This window comes from Oryzias latipes, chromosome 13 (genome assembly GCF_053564925.1).
Source record: "Oryzias latipes strain Hd-rR chromosome 13, Olatipes_Hd-rR_3.1".
In the NCBI taxonomy this organism is placed as follows: domain Eukaryota; kingdom Metazoa; phylum Chordata; class Actinopteri; order Beloniformes; family Adrianichthyidae; genus Oryzias; species Oryzias latipes.
The window spans coordinates 16,628,640-16,651,023 of NC_136249.1; the positions used below are offsets into that span (position 1 = coordinate 16,628,640).

At 41.8% G+C, this 22,384-nt stretch overlaps 2 protein-coding genes across 2 annotated transcripts; both read left to right on the forward strand.

The window, feature by feature from the left end:
- The first annotated feature begins 1,154 nt into the window (after positions 1 to 1,154).
- On the forward strand, positions 1,155 to 9,170 carry crk (CRK proto-oncogene, adaptor protein). Its single transcript, XM_023961567.2, has 3 exons — positions 1,155 to 1,888; positions 2,280 to 2,869; positions 6,867 to 9,170. The coding sequence occupies exons 1-3, from the start codon at positions 1,669 to 1,671 to the stop codon at positions 7,002 to 7,004; spliced, it is 948 nt and encodes a 315-aa protein (XP_023817335.1). The 5' UTR covers positions 1,155 to 1,668; the 3' UTR covers positions 7,005 to 9,170.
- Positions 9,171 to 10,796: 1,626 nt separating this feature from the next.
- ywhae1 (tyrosine 3-monooxygenase/tryptophan 5-monooxygenase activation protein, epsilon polypeptide 1) lies at positions 10,797 to 19,012 on the forward strand. The gene is made up of 6 exons (XM_004075728.4): positions 10,797 to 11,046; positions 12,727 to 12,926; positions 13,419 to 13,525; positions 14,884 to 15,090; positions 15,319 to 15,455; positions 17,975 to 19,012. Exons 1-6 carry the CDS (start codon positions 10,983 to 10,985, stop codon positions 18,025 to 18,027), a joined length of 768 nt encoding a protein of 255 aa, XP_004075776.1. The 5' UTR covers positions 10,797 to 10,982; the 3' UTR covers positions 18,028 to 19,012.
- Positions 19,013 to 22,384: the final 3,372 nt, after the last annotated feature.

Here is a 22,384-nt window from a genome sequence, read left to right on the forward strand (position 1 = left end):
AGATAAACATTCCACCACTCAGAGATAAATACCTGGGTACTGAAGAGTGCATTTTTCCAGATTTCTCTGATTTCTTGCAAGATAATCATATGTAAATTAAATGTGTGCAAACAATGAAGTAAATAAGAATAAATAGTAAATTCCTTCACATGTTAGTTTTTATAAAGTTTTATTCACTGTTGTTTTTTTCCCCTCATCAAAATAATACAAACTAACATTATTACAACATTCTACCACACTGTTTGGTCACGAGTCTTCCACACATTGGACTGGAATGACGGATTGACCCGTTTTTGCTGCCATCATGTCTGTGTTGTCCACTGTGTCATTTTTCCGTTATAGTAAAATAATCCTACCGTACCTCAATACAAATGGTATTTTCCAATCTTGATTTGATTTGATTTATTTCATTTTGAAACAATTTCATATGGGTTAGTTTGATTAACAACTTGCTTTAGACAGATTGAAATGGTTGGATCTTATAGTAAAATAAACCTACCATGTTGTCTCAATCCAATCAGTATTTTGCAATATCGATTCAATTATCAACTTATCTAATTTTGAAACGATTTTTTAATGCTATGGGTCAATTCGATTTCATTCTGCCATAGGCAGATGGATCTGGTTGGATCGTATGAGTAGAAATGGATTCATTAATTAATCATTACACCCCTAACACAAAAGTATGTAATAGAATATTATATTTACTGTATTATGCAAAATAAAAATTGGATATAATTATAATTATTATGATAGTAATATATTTTAGTTTAAAGTTTTTTTTATTGACGTATGTAAGGTCACCGAAAATGTCACTCAAAATAGAATAAACTGGACTAAAGACCAGTCAGCAGACATCAGAATCCAAATGCATTATTTTATAAAGCTCTTTGTAACACAATTAAGTAACAACATCAATGACAAAAAATAGAATAACAATGAAAGGGGAGGGGGGTATTTTACAGCTTGTTACTTTCCCTTAAAAAGTAGAGAAAGTCACTAAAATTATCATAATGTTAACTATGAATTGAATATGTTTTTCTTTTCATCAAAAACTCAATTAAAAATTCTTATCTGTAAATAAGGAATTTGTTTTAAGAGCCAATCAAAAACGTCCATACCTGACAAAAATGTTGTAATGATAAATCACAATCATAAAAAAGAGATTTTCAGTTTCAATGACGTTTTCACACAAATGGCGAACATTAAATCTAATTCTTAAAATAAATCTTTGCATGGATCCATTTTATTTGGTATTTTAAGGATTTTCTTTTTTTAGTTCACTTGAAATTCTCTAGCCTCGCCTGCTATCTACGTCATATCCGGTGAGTGCGGCCTTTTTTCCTTTTTTTTCCCCGTATCCGCCATTTCAGTTTTTGAAGTTAGTTGTCAACGGCGGCTGGTCTGTTGCTGGAATTTCGTCTTTGCGGGTTCAAATTAGTCCCGTGTTTTCCCGCCCGACCTCAGAAACAGCTCTCTATTCTCCTCCTGGCTCTGGCGCTTTCTCGTCTGCTTTGGGGAATCGATGCCCGCGCTGCCAGCCGCAGATGTCGCCCGTTTACTGAACACTGAACGTGCTCTAGTCTAGGCGCTAAAGTTTTTGTATGAGTTGAAGGCTTCAACGGAGCAGGGAAGGCCTGGAGAAGCCTCGGCTTTGGAGCGGTTATCATGGCCGGGAATTTTGACGCGGAGGACCGCGGCAGCTGGTACTGGGGTCGGCTGAGCAGACAGGAGGCGGTGTCGCTGCTGCAGGGGCAGAGGCACGGCGTGTTCCTGGTCCGGGACTCCATCACCAGCCCCGGCGACTACGTGCTCTCGGTATCCGAGAACTCCAAAGTCTCCCATTATATAATCAACAGCATCAGTAACAACAGGCAGTCGGGCCCAGGTGAGCATGGTGGGGTGCGTGGAGGAGCGGGGGAAGTGATGGAGCAGATGTGACCATTCTAGCATGACCTGCAGCACTGAAGATGCGCTGCTGGTGGGGTTGGAGGGGGGCACGGAGGCCAGACAACATGTATTTGATGTATTGTGTTTTAGTTTCTCAAATCAAGACAAACTTTGACGGAAAAAATGATGAATTTATGGAGATTTCTCATAAAGTTAGCTTTTTGCTAGCAATGCTGGTGGACATGATCTGGACCTTCATGTCAGAATAATTGAGCAAAGACAAATCCAGCATAAGTGGAATGAAGACAAGTGTCTTATATTTAAACACATTTGATGGTTGTGACTATTTAAAGTTCATTTTAAACCTCTTTTTCTTGTCATCTAACCAGGGTTGTCTCATCCACGGTTTCGAATTGGTGACCAGGAGTTTGATGCTCTTCCTGCTCTGCTTGAGTTCTACAAAATTCACTATTTGGACACCACCACTTTGATAGAACCCATCAACAAGTCCAAACACCCCTCCGGCATGAGCGTGGCCCACGGTGGCGGTGCTCCGCCGCGCCTGGAGGACGAGTTTGTGCGAGCACTCTTTGACTTCCCCGGTAACGACGAGGAGGATCTTCCGTTTCGAAAAGGAGACATTCTCCGAGTTCTGGAGAAGCCAGAGGAGCAGTGGTGGAACGCCCAGAACTCCGAGGGCCGGACGGGGATGATCCCTGTGCCGTATGTGGAGAAGTACCGACCGTCATCTCCCAGTTCGGCGGCGGGGCCGGGAATGGCCGGGGGGGCCCCTGGCGTGCTGCCCTTGCACGGGAACTCTGATGGCTCCGGGGCCCAGCCCGGTGTTCCGCTGCTGGGAGACCCCAGCCAGTACGCTCAGCCCACTCCTCTCCCAAACCTCCAGAACGGACCCGTGTATGCCAGGGCCATACAGAAGAGGGTTCCTAATGCGTATGACAAAACCGCGCTGGCTTTGGAGGTAAATATCTCCTGAATGTCATGTTTCTTATCGTCCTTCTGGAAGAATGAAGGTATTTGGAAAGGATGTTGGTTCCTGCAGCTTATCTGAATGACTTCACATTCTTTAGCTTTTTTTCTCATGTTGCCTCTCTTCTTCCTCTTAACTCTCTAAGGTGGAGGAAGAAGAACCATGAAGGGAACATGCTCATATTCTGATTCTTTTTAATCTATATATTTTGCTGTCCAGTGCCAATACTGACTTTAAATCTGTTCAGAGGCTCCAGAAAATAAAAGTAAAAATTCCCATCATGCCACAGTGGCCAGACGGTTAAACTGTCCGGAAGTGAGAGCGGTGCTCCCTCGGAGCGGGTCGCAGGGGGAAGGAAATGGTTTGTGTTTGGGGACGGGACCGTTTCCTTTGTTCTGAGTGAAGCCAAGAGTCCAGTCTGAGAGGCTGGAATGAGGAGAGGAGGCAGCGAAACACTCTGTGTGGGGGCGACACAAACATTTAATGAGGCGACACCCTCTCTGCCCGCTCTGCTACCACTTCCACTTGCGGTTAGACCTCTGCGGCGCTGGCTAAGCCACAGCGGCCTCCGCTCTGCTGGTCCTGACTGACTTCTGCACACCGAGCAGTTAATGATTTTCTCCGGCTTCTTTGTCCTGGAAAGGTTTGGAGGGATCTTTCTTCGTGGTTGATAAAAGCTTTCATCATCTGGTTTGTTTCATGAGGAGCAAATATTTGTTTTAAGTCAAACCCTTTGATATAGAGGAGGCGTGGTCAGGCTGGTTCAGAGGTGGCGTTCAGTCCTGACCTTGATGATGAAAACAGCAGAAGGCGTCAAGAAACTAACACCAGTCATTTTTCATTTGATTATTTTATAAGATGATATTGTTTATTTTCCAGCCTGCTAATATTATTTCAGAGTTGTTGTTTTACGTCTTGTTACTGTTATTCTCCTGGATTGTTTCCTTTGGCGCTTGAGCGAAGTAAATCGAGCGATAAATCCATGGAATTGCATGTTTTCTGTGAAACCGTCCTTACTTCCTGTTTGAAGACGTACTACTGTCTCCATGAATGTTGCAGCTCCTTTAAAGCTAAAAGCATATTGGGGTTTGTTCAGGATTTTCATGCTGAACGTCTATTAAATTAAAGGTAAAGTGAAAAAAGATGGAAATGAACCAGACGTGCCCAAAAGACCGTTTGTTCTCCAAAAACCTGCGTGTGTGTGTGTGTGTGACCTGCTCTGCTTGTTCATGAGAACATGAGTGTTTTTACCACCGAGGCTGAAGCTCCAGAAACTGAAAGGATGAAGACTTTCAGGAGCGCCTGAGTCTTTCACTGCAGTTAAAAACTTTATTAACTCAGTTTTTGTCGACAAAACAACAGTTCATTGATAAAAATAAAAAAAGCAGTGATGTATGTTTTTCTATTTGAAGATAAAGTTTGAGGGGGTCATTAAAATAAGACATGTGAAGCATAAAGTGGCTTTTGTACGTGAAGTTCAGAGAAGTTTTTGCTCTTTTTTTTATTACAGTTTTAGGTTTCTATTTGTCCTTAATTAAGAAAATATTATTGAGAAAAAGATTTGAGATACTTTATACCTGAACTTTAGTAGACTCATGAAGGAGTTTTAATGAGGTTTCTCTGTGAATTCTGATGGGCAAAGTTCAGTAAATCCTCTGAAATGGAGGTTAAAATGAAGCAACTCAAAGGCGTCACTTTAATTACTCAGGTGTAGTAATCATCTTAGATAACACATATAGCCTATGAATGAAGTCTGCCTACTGCTTTTATGACTTTTACATTTTTGCTTTGGGGGCTTTTGCTCAAATATTTGACCAAAACTTGGTGAGGAATTATCTTCATCTGAATAAATTTAAAACAATTTTGATTAAAACTTCAACGTACAAAAGTCTTAGTAATGAAGGAATATTAGAATCTGCCATCGCTCAGCTTGTTTAGATGTAAAACTCTTCTAAAATGAGCATCTAGCGGCTTGACTGACACCCTGGACGTCCCAGAAGCAACAGTTTTAAAGACGTTTGTGAATGAAAGGCCACTGGTCAATGGACGTTAAGAAAGCATTGTGATGTAGTGCTGTTCTGCTCTAAACTGATACAGACGTGTCGGAGGCGCCGACAGACGTTGGCTGCGTTCTTGAAGTTGTTCCAACAGTATTTCTGCACATCTGTTCCAGCTGAGCGGCTGCGGCTGCGCTCCTCATGCCAAACAAGGTGGATTGCGTCACAGCTCGACTTTCCTTTAGCTGTTTATAGCTACTATTATGTTGTAGGTTCTTTCTTTGAAACTGCGTGTTGATTACTGATGGATTTACTATTGTCATTCTTTTTTGAAAACCTGATATTTTAAGCATTTTTCTGCATTTTTCCTGAACCTCATTCATAGTTTTTCTCTAAAGGACAGATAAAAACCAGCGAGCCAGCAGATCTATAGTCTGTAATACCAAGAAGTGTAGTTCTGTTTGAAGAGCTGAATCTGAGGAGCAGCATGTTTGTCTGTTTGTTACCTGAGCTAAAAGCTTCAACGCCACAAACATCCATCCCTCTTCTCATTAGTGCATGTAGTAACTCTCTACATTTGCTTTTGGGACTTTAGTTATGAAAGTATTTCACAAATGGTGTAGATTTAATTCATTAGTCATTACCAACAGAAACTAAAGGCCTTTATGTTTTTCAGTCATTTCTGTCTGAATGATTTATTTGGGTAAATATTTGTTTCTCTGTTGTTGTTTTTTCCCCCCATAATTCGCTTGCTCATATTTTTTAATAATAAATTGGGACTAAAGCAGGATAAAAAAATACTAAATAAAAGTTAAAAAATGGAAAATTTCAAAAGCTTAAAATGAAATGTAAGTTTTTAGAGAGAGTTTGTTTTGTGACATTTAAAACCATTCAGAATGAACTCTTTCTTTTGTCTCGATGCGTAAATACACGAGTTGTGGTTGTGAATTCATGTGAACACTGAGGATTCTCTGCTGACTGCACTTCTCTGTCCTCTTCTGAGCCTCTAAACATCAGAAACGGGTGAGTTTGTCTTCAAACTCTCTCTTTGCTGAGTTTGTCACTGTTGAATTTCTCTATTTGGTTTTCTTTGCACACATTATTTCCCCGACTTGATTGATCTTCTACGTTCCCTCGGTTCTGTGTTCCTCAGTCAAAGGTTCCCTCACCGTTCCTCTGCATAGAACTGAACTTTGGAGTCATTTGCCAGACTGTTTGGGTTCATTGAAGTGGCCACTCCTCTCTGTGCTGTGATGAGCAGAGTTCAGCCACAGAGCTCGCCGTCATCATCTGCCGTTAGCTTGTTACTTAAAAAAGAAAAACCATTCTGCCCCTGGAACTGATTACGGTAAATGAGCTGTAGTATTTCTCGTGTAAGGAATCCACTCTGATAAAAATTATGTTTTTGTTTTTTGACATGTTTTTGTTGCATTTTTCTGATGAAGGACACACAGAAAATTAAGCTCAAAATTGCATTTGCTGAGTATTTCTCCTTTCAAATCATTGTGAATGATGAAAACCTTTAGTTTGAAAAGCTTATTTGTAGCGTGGAAAATCTGGTGGGCATAAGCTCTCTGCTCCTCCATTCTGATGCAGATGACTAGATCCATGGAAGTTTTTGTTTTCCTCGTCTGAGCTGGAATCTGGATCAAAACTGTTCAGTCTGATTTCTCCAATATTACTGACCATTTTTGTTGCATCACTAATGTTGGGTTGGGGGCGTGAGGGGGGACTATAAGCTAGCTGAAGAGTGCGTAAACAAAGAGCTCTCAGCTATAGGTGACAGAAACAGGTACAGGCTTACTCCGCCCCTACAGTCCCGCCCACAACTCTTTTTTTTTTTTTTGTGTGTGTGTGCCTAAAAACGAATCATCTTCATGAAAAAATCCCTGGGAAGACTTTAAAAATAAATCCCTGATGATTGGAGTGGGACTTTAAATGATGTTTCAGCTGCATGTTGTCACCATGTCTGTTCTCTTCTCCTCCGTCAGGTAGGCGACATGGTGAAGGTGACCAAAATCAACGTCAATGGTCAGTGGGAGGGGGAATGCAAAGGAAAGCGGGGCCACTTCCCTTTCACACACGTCAAACTGCTGGACCACCATAACCCCGAGGACGAGCTCAGCTGAGAGTGGACCTCCAGACCACCACTTGGACACTAGTATTACTCTCCCCTCCTGTTCCACAATCCTCTTCCCCGTACCTGCATCTCCCCTGGTGTCTCCTTGAGCTTTCACTTGCACCCAGTACAGTTTCAGAGGATCCCTGAGAACAAAGAAGGAACTTGTTGCCACCTTGTGATCATTTCTACCTGCCTTCCTGCTAAAACCATTTCAGTCCTTGAATGTGGAAACGCCCCGTGGACGCACCTTCACCTTCACACCTGATTTCACATGTTTGGCCGCTTCTTCTTGCTGTGTTTCTGACAATTCATTATTGCTTCACATTGTCTGTTTTTTTTTTTTGTCCTTTACGTCTTTTTGACAACTGTTGCCATGGAAACAGCCCTCTTCAGTCATTCTTGATGCATTCGTGTCAAATGGGAATACGTTAACATGCTGGTTTATTCTGTTTTTTTCCTTGATGCTGCATTTATGGTTAGTTATAAACCATCTGAAGTGAAAACGGTTTCCAGGTCAGGAGGCTGGTGGGAAGAGTGGAGCTTCAGTGCCTGCTAGCAGACGTGAAGTTCCAGAAAACACGTTTGACCTTCTGGAAATGAAACATTTGGATGTAAATCTGTGGTTTAGAAGCTGCAGGCTTTGACAGGAGCTGTAGCTTAACCTGTTTTTACCAACCATGAACAGGATCTAAGAACGTCCAGACATCTGTTGTTGGTACTAAAACCTCCGTAAACTGCTGGATCATTATGAACAGAATGAGTTTCTTTGAACAAAATGGGGTCAAACGAGCTTCCATCTGCAGAGATGCTGTATCAGTATGTTGGATGATGTTGGCCGGTTTTTATTGACTGCAGTTTCTCGATGAGCGTTAAGGTTCCTTCAAGGATCACCTGGAGAACATGAAACGACTGGAGCCCGGCAGCTCAGAACAGGCTGACAAAGTTTGTAGCTTTCAGTGACCCAGAAAACTGCGACTCCTTCAGATCAGACCACTCTGTCGCTACCTCCTCCATCCTTCACCTCCAACCAAGTAGTTTTTTGTTTGATAAACAGGGCCTAATGTAATGAAACGATTATTTCAGTCTGAATATTGTTTGGTTTATTTCTCAGCTCCATGTCAGGATGGACCGCTCTCACCTGTAGCTCCAGCAGGAGAACCTTCTCTTTTTCCATTTGGTGTAGCCGTTTTAGCTGAACAGAGTGAATGTAGGACGCCCACCGTCTTAGTTTTTGTCAGTGTTCTCAAATTCGTGCTTTTCGTTTAGCTCACTGTCTTAGAGAAGCAGATGTGAAAAGATGGACGGTGATCTTTTTGTTTCCATCTTTGTCGACTCCTCCCTCTCACTTATTAGTTCTTAGTCTGTTTTTCTTTAGTGCTTCCTCTATTGTTTTATTTAATTACCTTTACAGGACAAACACTTTCTTTTTTCCTTCCTCTTTTTATTTCTTGACAATTCCCTGAGCTGAATGTTGTCTTGTTTGAATATTTCCACCTGCTGACATCCGACAATCATCCTGCCTTTGCATCACAGAGCAGAGGGGCTTTTGTTTTGCGACACGCTTTGCTTTTAAGCAGATGTAGAACCTCCATGTCCGCCAAACGAACGCATCCACGTCTCCAGATCCAGTTCTCTGGTGGCATTACTACAACGATGGCATTCTTTCCTGAAGGCATCTACAAAAGAAATTCAGTCGGAATTTTTTCAAAACATTTTTCTGTTTTCGGATCAGAATCTTGTCTTTTGCGTAAAAACAGCTCTAATTTAAAGGTTTCTCCCAACGTTCTCTGGGTTTCAGCTGGGAAGCGTACTCGGGGGGGGGGGGGACACTTTATTTACAGACTAGCTAGAACACAAACCATAGCGAAGATCAAAGCCAGCTTCGTTGTCTGTTGGACCGCACGTGACAGGCGCTCAGCGACAGAAGTAATCCTAGTAAACCTTCTGCCAATGAAACCACCATGAAGTATTTTTTTTTAGTTGCCCTGCATGTTGTCGATCTTTTCCTTTGGGGACAAAAGGAAGGGACGGCAAAATGACAGAGGAAACTGTATCATTTTAAAATGTGCCATTTTATTATAACACTATATTCTTTCAAGAATTACCTTTTATTTTCTGTAGCATGTAATGTGTTATCATACTATTAAATAAAATTAAACTCATACAAAATAAACTTGTGTTTTGTCGCTTTATTTTGAAAACCTTGCATGAAACTTGTGGTAAAAGCTGCCTTTAATAAGTGGACTCCATCTGTACCTTTATGACATTAAAACCATAAATGGATTACTTTTCTTCCATGCCAGTTTCATTTGGTACATGTTCTAGAGTATTTTGGTAACAAAACCTTGATTCCGTTAAGATATGAAGCTGTTTAAAGTTTTGAGGATTTTATTTTTTTTTTGTTATTTAAAACTACACATTTTGACTACTTTTTAAACATTAACCAACGCTCACGAAGGACTGGGCTAAAGCCTAATCCTTATTGAAGCCCATACAAAAAAAAACAAGGATATTGTTTGACAGTAATCTACTTTTTTTGACAGAATGACAGTGTTTTCTAATTTTAGACTTATTCAAACAAATCCATAGTTTTGGTCCATAAAAGGACATCTCAATTTTAATCAGTTCTTGCTTTGCATGATTCAAACATAAAAATACCTCTGAAAAAATAATGTTTCTCTCTTCTTTTAGAAAAATGACTACTCTCAAGGGCAAACTAATGTTAAAGGTGCATAATAAAACCCCCAATATTCTCACATGGACAATATCCACAAGTTTTAGTGTATTTGAGGTTTTTTATAAAATAGTGTTTTTTAATTTCTTCCTATAATTGCAATTTTTTTAAGTATAAACAGATCGGTATTTGTTATGTATATATTTTCCTAAATTTCTCTGCGACACAAAATTGTGGTAGAGTTGATACATTAAATTACATCTAAAAGCCTTTTTTTTTTACTCTATTTTCTTTTGGTTATGTAAATTATACTTATGGCTTTAGTTTTTCATATATCATGTGGTTTTCAACTAACAGATGGTCTATAATGACCCAAAGGAACTTTATTACAAAAACACGTTCAGTGTCTATCCTGTCTAAAGGTTTTATATTATCATTTGCTTTAACAGTATCCAAAACCATAAGTTTTGTTTTTCATGTCATAAAAACAATAGATTGATCTCAGTTTAGAAATGTCCTCTGCAGACGACACATTTGCATTGGTTTAAGTCAGGAGAAACTATATACAGCTCTTATACAGGGTCTTAATGAAAAATGTCAGCCCAAAAGTCCTGTCCAACTCAGGCTTTTAGTTTTCACTTATCCTCGGATTGACTCAGCGTCACTTTACATCCATTTTCTTTTAATTCCACGGATTTTCATCTATACAAAGATACTATAAATCAGATGAATCAGTAAACAAACAAGTAAAAAAATGCAGTTTTTGTTAATAAAGCTTTTCATCAGATGTCTACAAAGAGAAATAAATTCAGATTGTGCCATTTACTTTGCCACTTAATTATGTCCTTACTCCAAAAGTTTGCATTCAGGGAATTTGTGTATTTTTGTTGAAATTATTTTTCATTCAAAAGCAAAGTTTCAGGATTTGACCCCAATATGTAAATTTATTAGTCATCAATCAATATTAACGTCTAAGAATTCCTTTAAACACGATTTTTTTCCCCTCAATCTGGTTAAATGTATTTGTAAAAATTCGGAGAAATCCTGTGCTGCTTGATTCTTTGAATACGTTGAAGAAGTTTTGCTTGAAGTTTTTAAAGACAAATCTTCAGAAATCGAAGTGGCGCGAAGTACCCGGATGGACGGCGGCGGCCATCTTTCCTGTCTGCCGGCGGGGCGGAACTCCGCTCACTCATCGACCAGTTGATTTCTAGGAACCGCCGATTGACCTGGCACGCCGCCGTGTGTCTCACCAATAGCTTTGTCAGTTCTACTTCCTAGCTTGTCACTGTACCTGCATCTTGATACACAATGGGAGAGCGAGAAGATTTAGTTTATCAGGCAAAACTCGCCGAGCAGGCAGAGCGATATGACGGTAAGCCACATTACCGGGGGCTTCCTTCCTTCCTTTCCTCGCAGCGGATTTTCCCCCCTCTCTAAATTAAGCTAAAGGAGCTAGCTCTGTTGGCCACGGCCAGCTAGCAGGCTAGCCCACTTTACACCGCTTTTGCCAACTTCTTATGTATTGACATAACACGATGTTGTCTGGTGGCAGGAATTGTCATCGTTTCAAACTGATGTGAAGTGCTCGAAAGAACGCCAGTTGGTCTGAAACTGCAGGGACGTGACTCATATTAGCTAACGTTAGCGGTGGTGCTACAACAAAATGGCGGATTAGTGAAGCGTGAGCTGTCAGGAGTTGCCTCCCCTCACCGTGCCGCCTCAGCCTCGCGTTTCTGTGGCTCCAGCGGAGCCAAAGGGCCCACGCGCGATGTCACCTTAAAACAGCAAACTAGCACGTTTCTGCCTGTTTTGGCGACAGGTGGTTGTTCGTAAACGTGGGTCAGTGTTAGGTGAATTTGGATTTGAGCTCACGCGCGTGTGTGTTTAGCAGTGAGTGGGAGCGCAGCTGTCCATTCTTCGGTGGGGTGTTCCCCCGCGCGCAGATAGCACGGATCGATTGGTGAAAAAGCCCCCCCCCCCCCTTTTTTTTTTTAACTTAACGTCGCTGTCATGCCATTACAGGCCCTGCAGAGGCTGTTTTTAGAGTCTGTGCCGTCGCTCTGACGTTGCCCAGTAACGGTCAGTGAATGCACCATGACTCATTCACGGGATTTGGACGGGAGCACTTGCACAGATTTATGGTGGAATGAGCCAGACTTGTTGGAGTTAGTCGTATATCTGTTGCGCTTGAGCCGTAAGTTACAGAACATTGTCCTGCTTTCCGAGCAAGAACTTTAAAGGTCTCCCTCATTCCCAAAGGAACAAATGTCTTATTATTTCTGCAGTTTTTAGTCTGTTTTCATACACTTTTTGAGCTGCCAACCACAAATGACAATATGCTGACTGTGTCTGAACCCAGAAAACTGACCTTTCTCTGTAACAGCAGACTGGTTCTCTCTGAATTTTACCGGAGTTTCCCTTTAAAGTCCCCAATGGTCTTTTAATTATGATTATGCCGTTTTTAAGAAATCAAAAAACTGTTGTTTTCTTGGACATATATTCTGCTGAGCAGCAGGAGTTCAATAGAAATTCGTCTCTGAGCTGTAAGTCTGCCCTCCCTTCCCCTCATCCGTTTATATGCTTTCCCGCTAGCTTACAGCCCCTCACACCCCCATCCTAATATTACCCCTGCAACAGAAATGGCGAGGAATATTGAAGCTATGCAGCTGTACAGTTTTTAACCAGATGCCAGCTGGGAAGAGGAAATTGAAGACATTAATGGATATATTTGTCTGCAAGTGGATGCATCAGATTGGAGTGGAGCAGGGAGAATGTGGCCTGTCATAGCAGCTTCTACGTCACACCTACAAGCTTTTTCAAACAGCATTTTTTCCTATGGTCCTAATTGACAATGATTTGAATAAAAAATGGTCAGAAATGCAATTTTGAGCTCATTTTTCTTAAGTGTCTTCCATCATGAGAAAAAGACCCCAAGAACATTTTAAGAACCCAATTTTCTACCGAGCGAGTCTTTAACTGTTTGGGAAACGTTCCTCAGTGTTGGAGCTGTTGGTGTCGGTTCTCTTCACTGCACTGCTGCTTTTCTCAACAGAGATGGTGGTGTCAATGAAGAAAGTGGCGAGCATGGATGTGGAGCTGACAGTGGAGGAGAGGAATCTACTATCAGTAGCCTACAAGAATGTGATCGGCGCTCGGAGAGCATCGTGGAGGATAATCAGCAGTATTGAGCAGAGGGAGGAGAGCAAGGGCGGGGAAGACAAGCTGAAGATGATCCGGGAATACAGACAAACGGTAACATTCACATTAATGCATCGGGACGACTCGTTTCAGAGCACCTCAGACTTGTTCTGTTGTGAGTGAGTGAGTGAGTGAGTGTTATTGATGGACAATGCTGCATCTTAGCCATGTGGTCCTGTTCTCCAACCACTGTGTTGCTGTCAGGAAGTGAAACCAGAGCTGCTGTTGGTCTGGGAGTGGCTTCTCTGTGTCTGAGATTGGAGATGCAGCTGGACTGCAGTTTGATGGCATGCAGAGATGGATATCCTCCTTTGGAGATGGATATTTCTGCATCACATTGATGGTTTCTGTTCAGCATTTCAGTTTTACCCACAGGAATGTTTAGGTTTTTTATATAAGTGTGTCGGTGCTTGCTGACTGTATTGTATTCAACAGTAAATGTCACACATTTGCTATTAAACAGCAATGAGTGTAAAAGGCATTTAAGCTTTTTTTTCACACATGAAAAGAGATTCTGGATGGTTAATGCTTTTGTTTTTAATGTAGGTGGAGAAGGAGCTGAAAACCATCTGTGGAGACATTTTGGATGCACTGGAAAGGCACCTCCTCCCTTCAGCCGTCATGGGAGAGTCCAAAGTCTTCTACAACAAAATGTAAGAATTTTCTGCCTTTTAAACTTAATCACTACACTCATCACAAAGAAAAACACCTATGCCACTCTACAACCAAAGTTTCCTTCCACTTTTCGTTTTTATGTGGAAGCATTTTTCAGTTTTCTAAGGGTCTTCATGACAAATCGCCCCGTTTTTTAATTTAGTTGATCTTTGGAGACCAGTGGATGGGGTTCAGTCTCTTTGCTGGTTTGATCGTCTCCAGTAGTTTGTGTCATGTGAACAGTTGCATGTGCACTGCTAGACGTGTCGTGTTTGTAGCCACGCACACCAGGGTTTTCACGAGGAACCAGACAGACAAAGAGACACAAATGCAAAAATAAAACTTAGGTTTTCTTAGAGTGAAATTCGGGGTTTGATCCAGTGTTGACTTTGATCAGCTTTTCAAACTCTGAGAACTTGCTGTCATTTGGAATGATGCATTTATTCAGTCATATATCGCTTCTGGTTTTGTAAAAAAAAAATCAGATTTCAAGCGATTGGAAGTGAAATAAACTAATTTTAGGCTACTTTTCCTGATGTTTCATGAGAATAGGAAAAAAAAAACTATATGAAAAAAATGTTATCTGAGTTTGAAAATTAAAAGCAGTAGTTTCCTTAGTAAAATTCTTTTGAGATTTTGTATCACTGTTTGATTTAATTCACATGTTTCTGATTAGTTTTCATTAGAAATCAAAGAGTTGATTTTCTTTTTAGTAAAATTATGATTTAAAAAATAAATAAAATAGAGTTAAAACAGCTTTTTGCCTGAAGAAAAAAAGAATCAACCAAAGAAAATTGATTCTAGATTCAATGAATTAATGTTTATTTTTCTTAAAGTGTAATCAAAAAAATCGATTCTCTAAACGCCGCCCTAACAATTAGTTTAATTTATAAATTCTAGTATTAGCTTCTGGATTGTAAATGTCTTGGAATTTGACTGCTTTGGTGGAAACACTGTAATGTTGTAGTTCCATGCTTTAAAACTGCGTTCAAGGGATAAGCCATAGATGGCTTCTAGTTTTTATGTCGCAATTCAAATATTCTTTAATATCTGATCCAAAACACGATTTCAGGAGAGTCTGTGACCACATGACAGTGGATCTAAGGAGAAAAAAGTTATGACATAACATCTAGATATAATAAATGGGGAAAACCCATTAAGTAGTGATGTTTGGAGCTGGCATCCCTGGTTTATGTCTGTCACAGTTTACGCTGTTCCTGTGAGGTCTGTGTTTGTTCCTGTGTCTGTTTTTAATTCTGTTAGTTGAACAACAGAAGAGGACTGCAGTGCAGAAATGAAGCTGCATTTTTGCCCCAGACCTTCATCCATTAACTTTGTTCCCGTCCGTCTTCTCCAGGAAGGGGGATTACCACAGGTACCTGGCAGAGTTCGCCACCGGCAACAACAGGAAGGAGGCTGCAGAAAACAGCTTGGTGGCATACAAAACTGCCACAGATCTGGCCATGCTGGAGCTGCCGCCCACACACCCCATCCGCCTCGGCCTCGCCCTCAACTTCTCAGTCTTCTACTATGAGATCCTCAACTCACCTGACCGCGCCTGCAGGTAACTGTCACCCCCACTGATCTGCTGCAGCAGAGCAGCTCCAATGGGAAGCCACTGCACCTGTGGTTCATGTGTGTTGTCATGGAAGCAGATAATTGGATGTAAAGATGCTTTCATACCAGAGCTGACACCAATGACGTTAATGTACAGTTTCCAGAAGATGCTCCTGGTGTTGTGAAAGCCAGAATGGAACCAGCATCATTCCTTGAAACTATTTTGCTCTGTCAGGTTGGCAAAGGCTGCGTTTGATGATGCCATCGCAGAGCTGGACACGCTGAGTGAAGACAGCTACAAGGACTCTACACTCATCATGCAGTTGTTACGTGACAACCTGACATTATGGACTTCAGATATGCAGGGAGAAGGTAAGGGCCACATGCAGCACTGCATGCAGACCAACAACACGTTGATGGACGTGATCTCCTGGCAGATTAAAGGAGAGCGAGAACTTTTGTTGTCAGGAAAGTTCAGGCTTGGACGATTACAGACGTAGTCTAGCTCAACACGATTTTACTCCATCTGTGCAGCAGTGTGAGCGCGTAGCGGTGCTGCTTCAATTAGAAAACTTTCAATCGGCCGGAGCTGGTCCCTGAAATCCAAGCGGTGCCACCTACAGGCAGACACTGCATCAAGGCGCAGTGGATCCACTTCAGATCCATTTTCAACACGATTATTGTAAAATGCCTATTATCCCACATAATTGATTGTTATTGCAAAATCCCAAACAGCACTGAACAGAGCCCACATAAGGCTGTAAACGGTACTACACACGCTGCAGAGAAAACTTTTCGCTTCACGAGCACACACACATTTGCTTCAGTTAATGTAATCCTAAACTTTCCTCTGGTGTGTTCATGTCCAACAATATTTTGACCAGTTTACCTGTATTGATACAGCAAACCCCATAGTAAAATGTATTTATTATACAGACTGTGAAAGATGATAGCTGACGTTGCAGCATCTGTTACTGTTTCTAATACATTTAGAGTTAAAAATCCGAAAAGGCTCACTGACCGGTCAGTTTGATTACACTGCTTTTAGAATCATCAGATGTTGGCGTTTCCACTGCAGAAACTCGAGAACTGTCTTGGGTTTAAAAGACGTTTTCCCATCAGGAATCCAAAATGCTGGGCTGTGAAATGTAAACAAATGTCCATCAGTGCTGCTAGATGAGCTTCTGTACAGCCTCAAATCTCTGAGCTGCTGGTTTGGAGTTTGAACGTTTCTCTCCTGAAATGGTGACACCAGTTTGGGTGTTTTTAAGCAATTTAAGTCGCTGATATTGCTGCTAAATTTACGTGATGATGGCAAGTTGTGATTCCACGTCTTTATGGTCTTATGACGACGTCTGAATTAACCTGTCCTTCCTGGAGCAAAAGACAAAAGTCTACAGTTAAAAAAGAATAAAGGTTATGTGGAGGCGTCTGTTTCAGATCAGACACTGAGCTTTGACTGACATGGAAGATGATGCAATTATGCTGAATCTCTTTTAAATGGAAAAAAAAGGATTTCAAATAATCAAACTCTAAATGTGTTCTTGGTAAACCTTAGCATCTGTTTCTTCTTCCGCTGGAATGATCTCATCTCCACGCGTTTTGTTATTTCACCATGAAAAGCTCAAAGGTCCACTGTTGGTCACATGGACACACTGGGTCCAGATGATCAGCTCCAGGTTGAGAGTGGATATGTGGAAAAGCCCAGAACCAAATGTTTCTTTGCCCCGCTTCAATACAGACTCATCTGGGTTTGAGCAGAGGAATGGATGATTGGCGCAGAACAGTTTGAAAAGCTTTTCCACCTTTTATCTGGTGTGTGATGGATGGAAGGAAGCTGCTGAACATCTGACCTCTCTGCATTCTTTAGTTTTCGATGGTAATCTGCTCTCCTCAGAAGTCTCCGTTAAGTGTAATGTGACGGAGGCGATGGAAGTGTGTGTTCATTAAAGTCTTCAGGGCTTTGCTGTACATTCAGCTGCTCGTCTAGTATTTTGTTTTTACTGCTGTTTGGAACAGATCATTTTCAGGTCTTTGGATCAATATTTAAACTGTTGTTGAGGATAAAGACCTCTGTATCCTGCAGACAAACCTCTGCTTTGAGATGACCTTCAGGAGGATCTGCCTCACATTTCTGAGCATCTCATCCATGTTGGAGCTTGAAACAAATTCTGTGGAATACTTTGCAATTTTCTCTCTATTTTAGTTATGCATTGAAGGAGAATTGAGGTGCTAAGGAATCTGCCTTAAAATCAGACTCTTGTTTACCAGCATCTCCCGACTTCCTACTTGTGGGTTTCCCATCTTCCCCTGCTTCCCATGTTTGTGTACGTTTGTCGTCTTTCGCTTATTGGCATCACTGTTTGAAAGGCGATGCTTCGTTGTTGGTTTTGGCTGTTATTTTTTTTGGACGGTCAATGCTTAAGATGAGTTTAGAGAATCCGGCATGGATGGTTACAGAAACATTTGAACTGATGGGTGTGGTGATGGTCTGAAGTCGAGCTGGGTTTGCTGTGAAGCTTCACTTTCTGCTCCCATCTTCCTCCAGGCTGAACACATGTTCTCCTCTGCCAGCTCTTCTGAGACGTTTGAGGCAAACCTCAGATTGCTCTTTAAGCTGATTCATGCTTTTAACTTTTTCTAAACTCAAACCTGTTTTTAATATAAAATGGCCATGATTATGAGGCTGCATTGCAGTTTAAAGTTGATCTAAATGCATTGTCCCATAGAAGTATCTGTGTTTTTGCATCATTTCAGTATGTGTTGGTAATATTTTTATGCTAAAGCTAACTTGGTCATGTTAAGAGACCCCCCCCCCCCCGTTTGAAGTGGGGCGTGGCTTCCGTCAGTGCAGGGCGACGCCCTTCACGTCAAATGTTCTTGTCCGTCAGGTGAGGAGCAGAACAAAGAGGCGCTGCAGGACGTGGAGGATGAGGCCCAGTGAGACTCTGCCACCAACAGCCAACAACTCCAGACCCCCTTCTCCTCAGACTCCTCCACCTTCATTCTTCACCTCCGCAGCTCTGGGGCCTAGCAGGAGCATGGAGCTAACACATTAATTTTCCTTTTTTATTTTTGTATTAGCCCGTGTTTCACTCAGATTAAAGCCACTTCATTGAGACAGGAGAAACGACGTTAGAAGGAGGAGGAGGAGGACCTGGATTGTTGCTGTTTTCTGTCCTGGTACAAGCAGTTCTGACAATGTTATCTTTGTTTTCACTATTGTATTTTTGTCGTTGCTTTTTCCTCAATGTTTGTATCAGTTGCTGGATGTATTGAGATTTTTTTTTCTTAATGTAATTATAGAAATTAACTTTTATTACTGATAATATTGAGTACTAGTTATGGGAGCTCTTTTACCTGTTTTTAGTGACATGTCATGAAGATTATTTGACCTTTTTATGGGCTGTTTGGAAGCATCAGACGCCCTTTTTTGTTAACTTAGTTTTCAGAGGAAGCTGGCAACATTTTTGATATCCATGTGGGGCAAAAAAAAAAAAAAGTGCTTAATCTTCTCCCGATGGCGATGCCGTCATCACGTTTCGTAGCCGTCTCTGGAGCGTATACTTTGTGCTTAAGTACTGTAACGTGCACGCGTGCAGCATCTCTCATCTCCAGCCGGCAGGTCGTTTCTTTTCTTTTTTCACTCACATTAACAGACGTTCACCCCGACAGTGACGGCCATCGCTGGCGTGATCCGGTCCATCGTTTCCTGCTGCCTCCCCCCTCGGTTTCTTGCTGACCTCCTGTTGGTTTGTGACCTTTTTGTTTTTCTTCCTGCGGCTTTCATTGCTCTTTGTTTTGCCTCATTACGTGTAATTTGGAGCTGATTTGTACTACTGGATATCTGACTGGAGCCACAGATGAGGAATCTGTATTGTTCTTATTGAGACACAGCATGGAATTAACATTAAACAGTCTAAATTAAACCCTCATTTGTCTTTTTGTACATAAAATTCACACAAATAAAAAACTAAAGTGGAATTAGGTTTTTAAGAGCATAAAAGCCTCCAACCTTCTCAGTGGAAATACTTCAGTATGTTTTGCTGGGTTGGAGGTGGTTGTGGGATTCTGCAGCTCCGCTGGTCTTTTCATCCTAGAAGCTGCAGATGTTCTCGCACTGATGTTCTCTCCTCATGGCGTTGGAGATGAAAGCATCTTCACGGTGGCTGGAGCCGCAGCAGAAACGTGGACAGCTGATCCTCTGAAGTTGAGTTCACGACAGCAGACGCTCACAGGGTCAGTCAAAGGAACTCGGCGACCTTCTGCCTTCCCCGTTCCAGTTTCAGCCGATGCAGCCCGAGCTACTGTTTCACGCCTTCTGACCGTCTGAACTGCAGAGATATTTTTGGACTTTGTGCTGAAAGTGGTGGAGGCCGTCAGGCTGAGAGCAGGCGGGCAAAGCGACAGTCCTGTCCACATTACAACCCTGGTCTGAAGGCTGGAGGAGAATGTGGCTACTGCTCAATAAATTCACACCAAGAAAAGTCCCAACTAACCAGATCCAATGGAAGCAAGGCCTCTTTCTCAGGTTCGTGTCAGTATTTACATCCCATAAAGAATTGATTTCCTCCCAATCACCCACCTCAAGCTTTGGTCAGAGTTTGAGTCCCTAAAACAACCATCACAGGATGACTCCCTTTCCTCTTCATGTGTGTTCAGAATGTTTTCAGTCTGACTGGCTTTAGCTGCTTTTGTGTTTTTCCATGCAGACGCCAACGATGGCGCTCAGTTTTTGTCACATTTCCCTCCAGGAGAAGACTTTAAGCCCTGATGATTGTACATCCCCTGGATGAATGACAACCTTATCGACCTGATAACATCTAGTCTAAAATACTGTGTTTATGTCCTAGTAATTCAAAAACTACACAGTAAGAGTACACACATCTTTGCTGTTGTGCGTGTTGTTCTTTGGTACGTTTTTAGCAGCGATGATCTGCTATAAACGGTGTTATTAGGAGGGGGGCGGCTGGTTTAACCAATGCTGACCGGACAGCGGCTCTGCTCCGTGGACAGGACAGAAAAGCGCGTGCTGCAGGACAACACTGCTGCCGTAGTGGGCTCTGATCTCCGGGGCCGGAGTGGTCCTCCGCCTGTGACCCAGCATGCAGCGGGGCCGGTAGCAGAAGAATCTGTGCTCATTGCATGCAAACACGCATGCGCAGTGACATTTGTATGAGGGGATGTTCGATTGGCCGTTCTGCACGTCAATCAAGTCCCGTACTTCTCGGTAAGGAAGATGATTCGTTGACGGATAAAAATATATATATATATATATATATATATATATATATATATATATATATATATATATATATATATATATATACATACACACACACACACACACACAAATCTATAAGTTGTTGTTTGGTCTTATATGTGTGTTTGATATTAACAATTGTTTCTTTATTGTGCAACTAAATGCGAATTTCTGAAAATTGAAAAATGTGCAATAAAGTTTAATGGAAAAAATACAAATCTATAAATATAGACAGACGTGGTTTAGTCTTGAGATCTTTAACTGTATTTTTGTTAGCACAAACCAAAAACTCAATTTATGTTATTGTTTCTAGGTTAGTTTTAAAATAACTAACCTAGAAACCCAACAGTTGATAGGCTCCAGCAACCCATGACCCCAAAACGCATTCAGCGGGTTCTGAGGATGTATTCTCCTTATGTTTTTTTACATTATGTTTCACAGAGAACCAAATGGGTGGATGATTTTTTTACAGTCAAACAAACTGTTAAGACGTTGACACATAAATCCTAAATATTCGTTCACGAAGTATCTGGGTGAGAACTAATTCCCAAATGAGTTTGAATGTATGTGGTTCAGATAATTTGGCATTACCATGGAAACGCTTGATTTCAACTTTACAAAAAGAGCTAAAAATCAGCACCAACTTAAAATACAATTGAAAGTCAGGCTTTCATCCTTGACGAGGGGATTTCAAAAACCTTTTCAGAGCAATTTACAAGATTATTTTCAATTAAACATGTTGGAATAACTTTCAAACTAAATTCAGATAACTATTGGAACAAGAAGTTCCCTCCATGAGTACAATGGATCCTCCTGGACTTCATGCTGCTGTGACGTCCTGTGGTTTCTGCTCTGCTGAGCGTTTGGTTGGACCCGGGAGCCTCCAGAGGGCAGCAGGTTCCAGCTGATGGGACAGTAGATTATCCATCCAGGTTTCCACAGGAGATGTTTGGAGGAAGTGTTGTAAATAGACAAAACAGAGTGTGACTTTCCGTTGGGCACATTGTTGTTAAAAGTGTGTTTTGGACGTTGATGCGGTCCCTCCTTCTTGAACACGGACGTCGACCTCCACTGGCTTCCTGTGGAAACTGGAAACGGGCCGTTCTGCTGTCAGAGGGAGGCTGCTGGTCTCAGAGGAACCTACGGAAAGAACGTCAATGAAATATGGAGAACTTCCTCTACAGATAGCAGTTATTAATAGCTGGAGCTATTTTGAAGAAACACTTGTGAAATTTACTCTGCGCCGGTCTGGTCTGGTCTGATCTGATCAGGGTCGAGCTTCCATGGAGGATCTGGTTTCCTGATCAGACCACAACAATGCAGAATGATGAAACTGTCGTCCTCGCAGCCTCGACCGTATTCAGCAGAGCCCTGCCTCCTAAAACCAAACAGCAGCTCACTGCTGCTTCCAGGGGTTTAGGAGGGACCAGGGGAGGCTGAATGGAGACACGGGATTGAACGAGACCACCTCCATAACAGAGGTCACTTGGGAGGCGTGTACCGCTGTGGTAATCAGACGTTTGTCCAAACGAAAGATGGAAAATAGGGCAGACATGTTTTAGACTCATCCATCAGAAAAGTTGCTGTCTCTAACAGTTTGAAGTCCATGAGAAAATGTGAACTCTGCTGGCCCAAAGGTACACAAAGAATGTGGGCCCCATATGGGTTTCCAGTTTCCGTGGTGGCCCCACCTGTGTTTGCCCACACTGCCTAAAGTGGGCACTCAGTGGGCTGGAGCCCACTCAGTGGGCAAACACAGGTGGGGCCACCACAGAAGCTTGAAACCCATTTGGGGCCCACATTCTCTGCCCACTTTTAAACCACATGGGGCCCACTTGGTGTTGCTGGCTGGGGAGGTCAGCAGAAAGACTTCTGCTGAAAAGAAAATGTCAATATTAACCAACAGCGCACAGAGATCCTCATTTTACTGATTCAGGCTGAGATTTTTTCACACAGATCTTTTGTATTCATTATAAAACTGTTCAATATAATGTTAATAATTCATTATTTTGCCCCTTTTTAACCTTATTACTGACAT

Bases quoted from the DNA above. Each gene is read 5' to 3' on its own strand.
- ywhae1 (XM_004075728.4), top strand. From the start codon at position 10,983: ATGGGAGAGCGAGAAGATTTAGTTTATCAGGCAAAACTCGCCGAGCAG. The intron at 15,091-15,318 runs GTAACTGTCACC...TTGCTCTGTCAG, and splicing joins TCACCTGACCGCGCCTGCAG to GTTGGCAAAGGCTGCGTTTG. The intron at 15,456-17,974 runs GTAAGGGCCACA...CTTGTCCGTCAG, and splicing joins TTCAGATATGCAGGGAGAAG to GTGAGGAGCAGAACAAAGAG.
- crk (XM_023961567.2), top strand. From the start codon at position 1,669: ATGGCCGGGAATTTTGACGCGGAGGACCGCGGCAGCTGGTACTGGGGT. The intron at 1,889-2,279 runs GTGAGCATGGTG...TCATCTAACCAG, and splicing joins CAACAGGCAGTCGGGCCCAG to GGTTGTCTCATCCACGGTTT. The intron at 2,870-6,866 runs GTAAATATCTCC...CTCCTCCGTCAG, and splicing joins AAACCGCGCTGGCTTTGGAG to GTAGGCGACATGGTGAAGGT.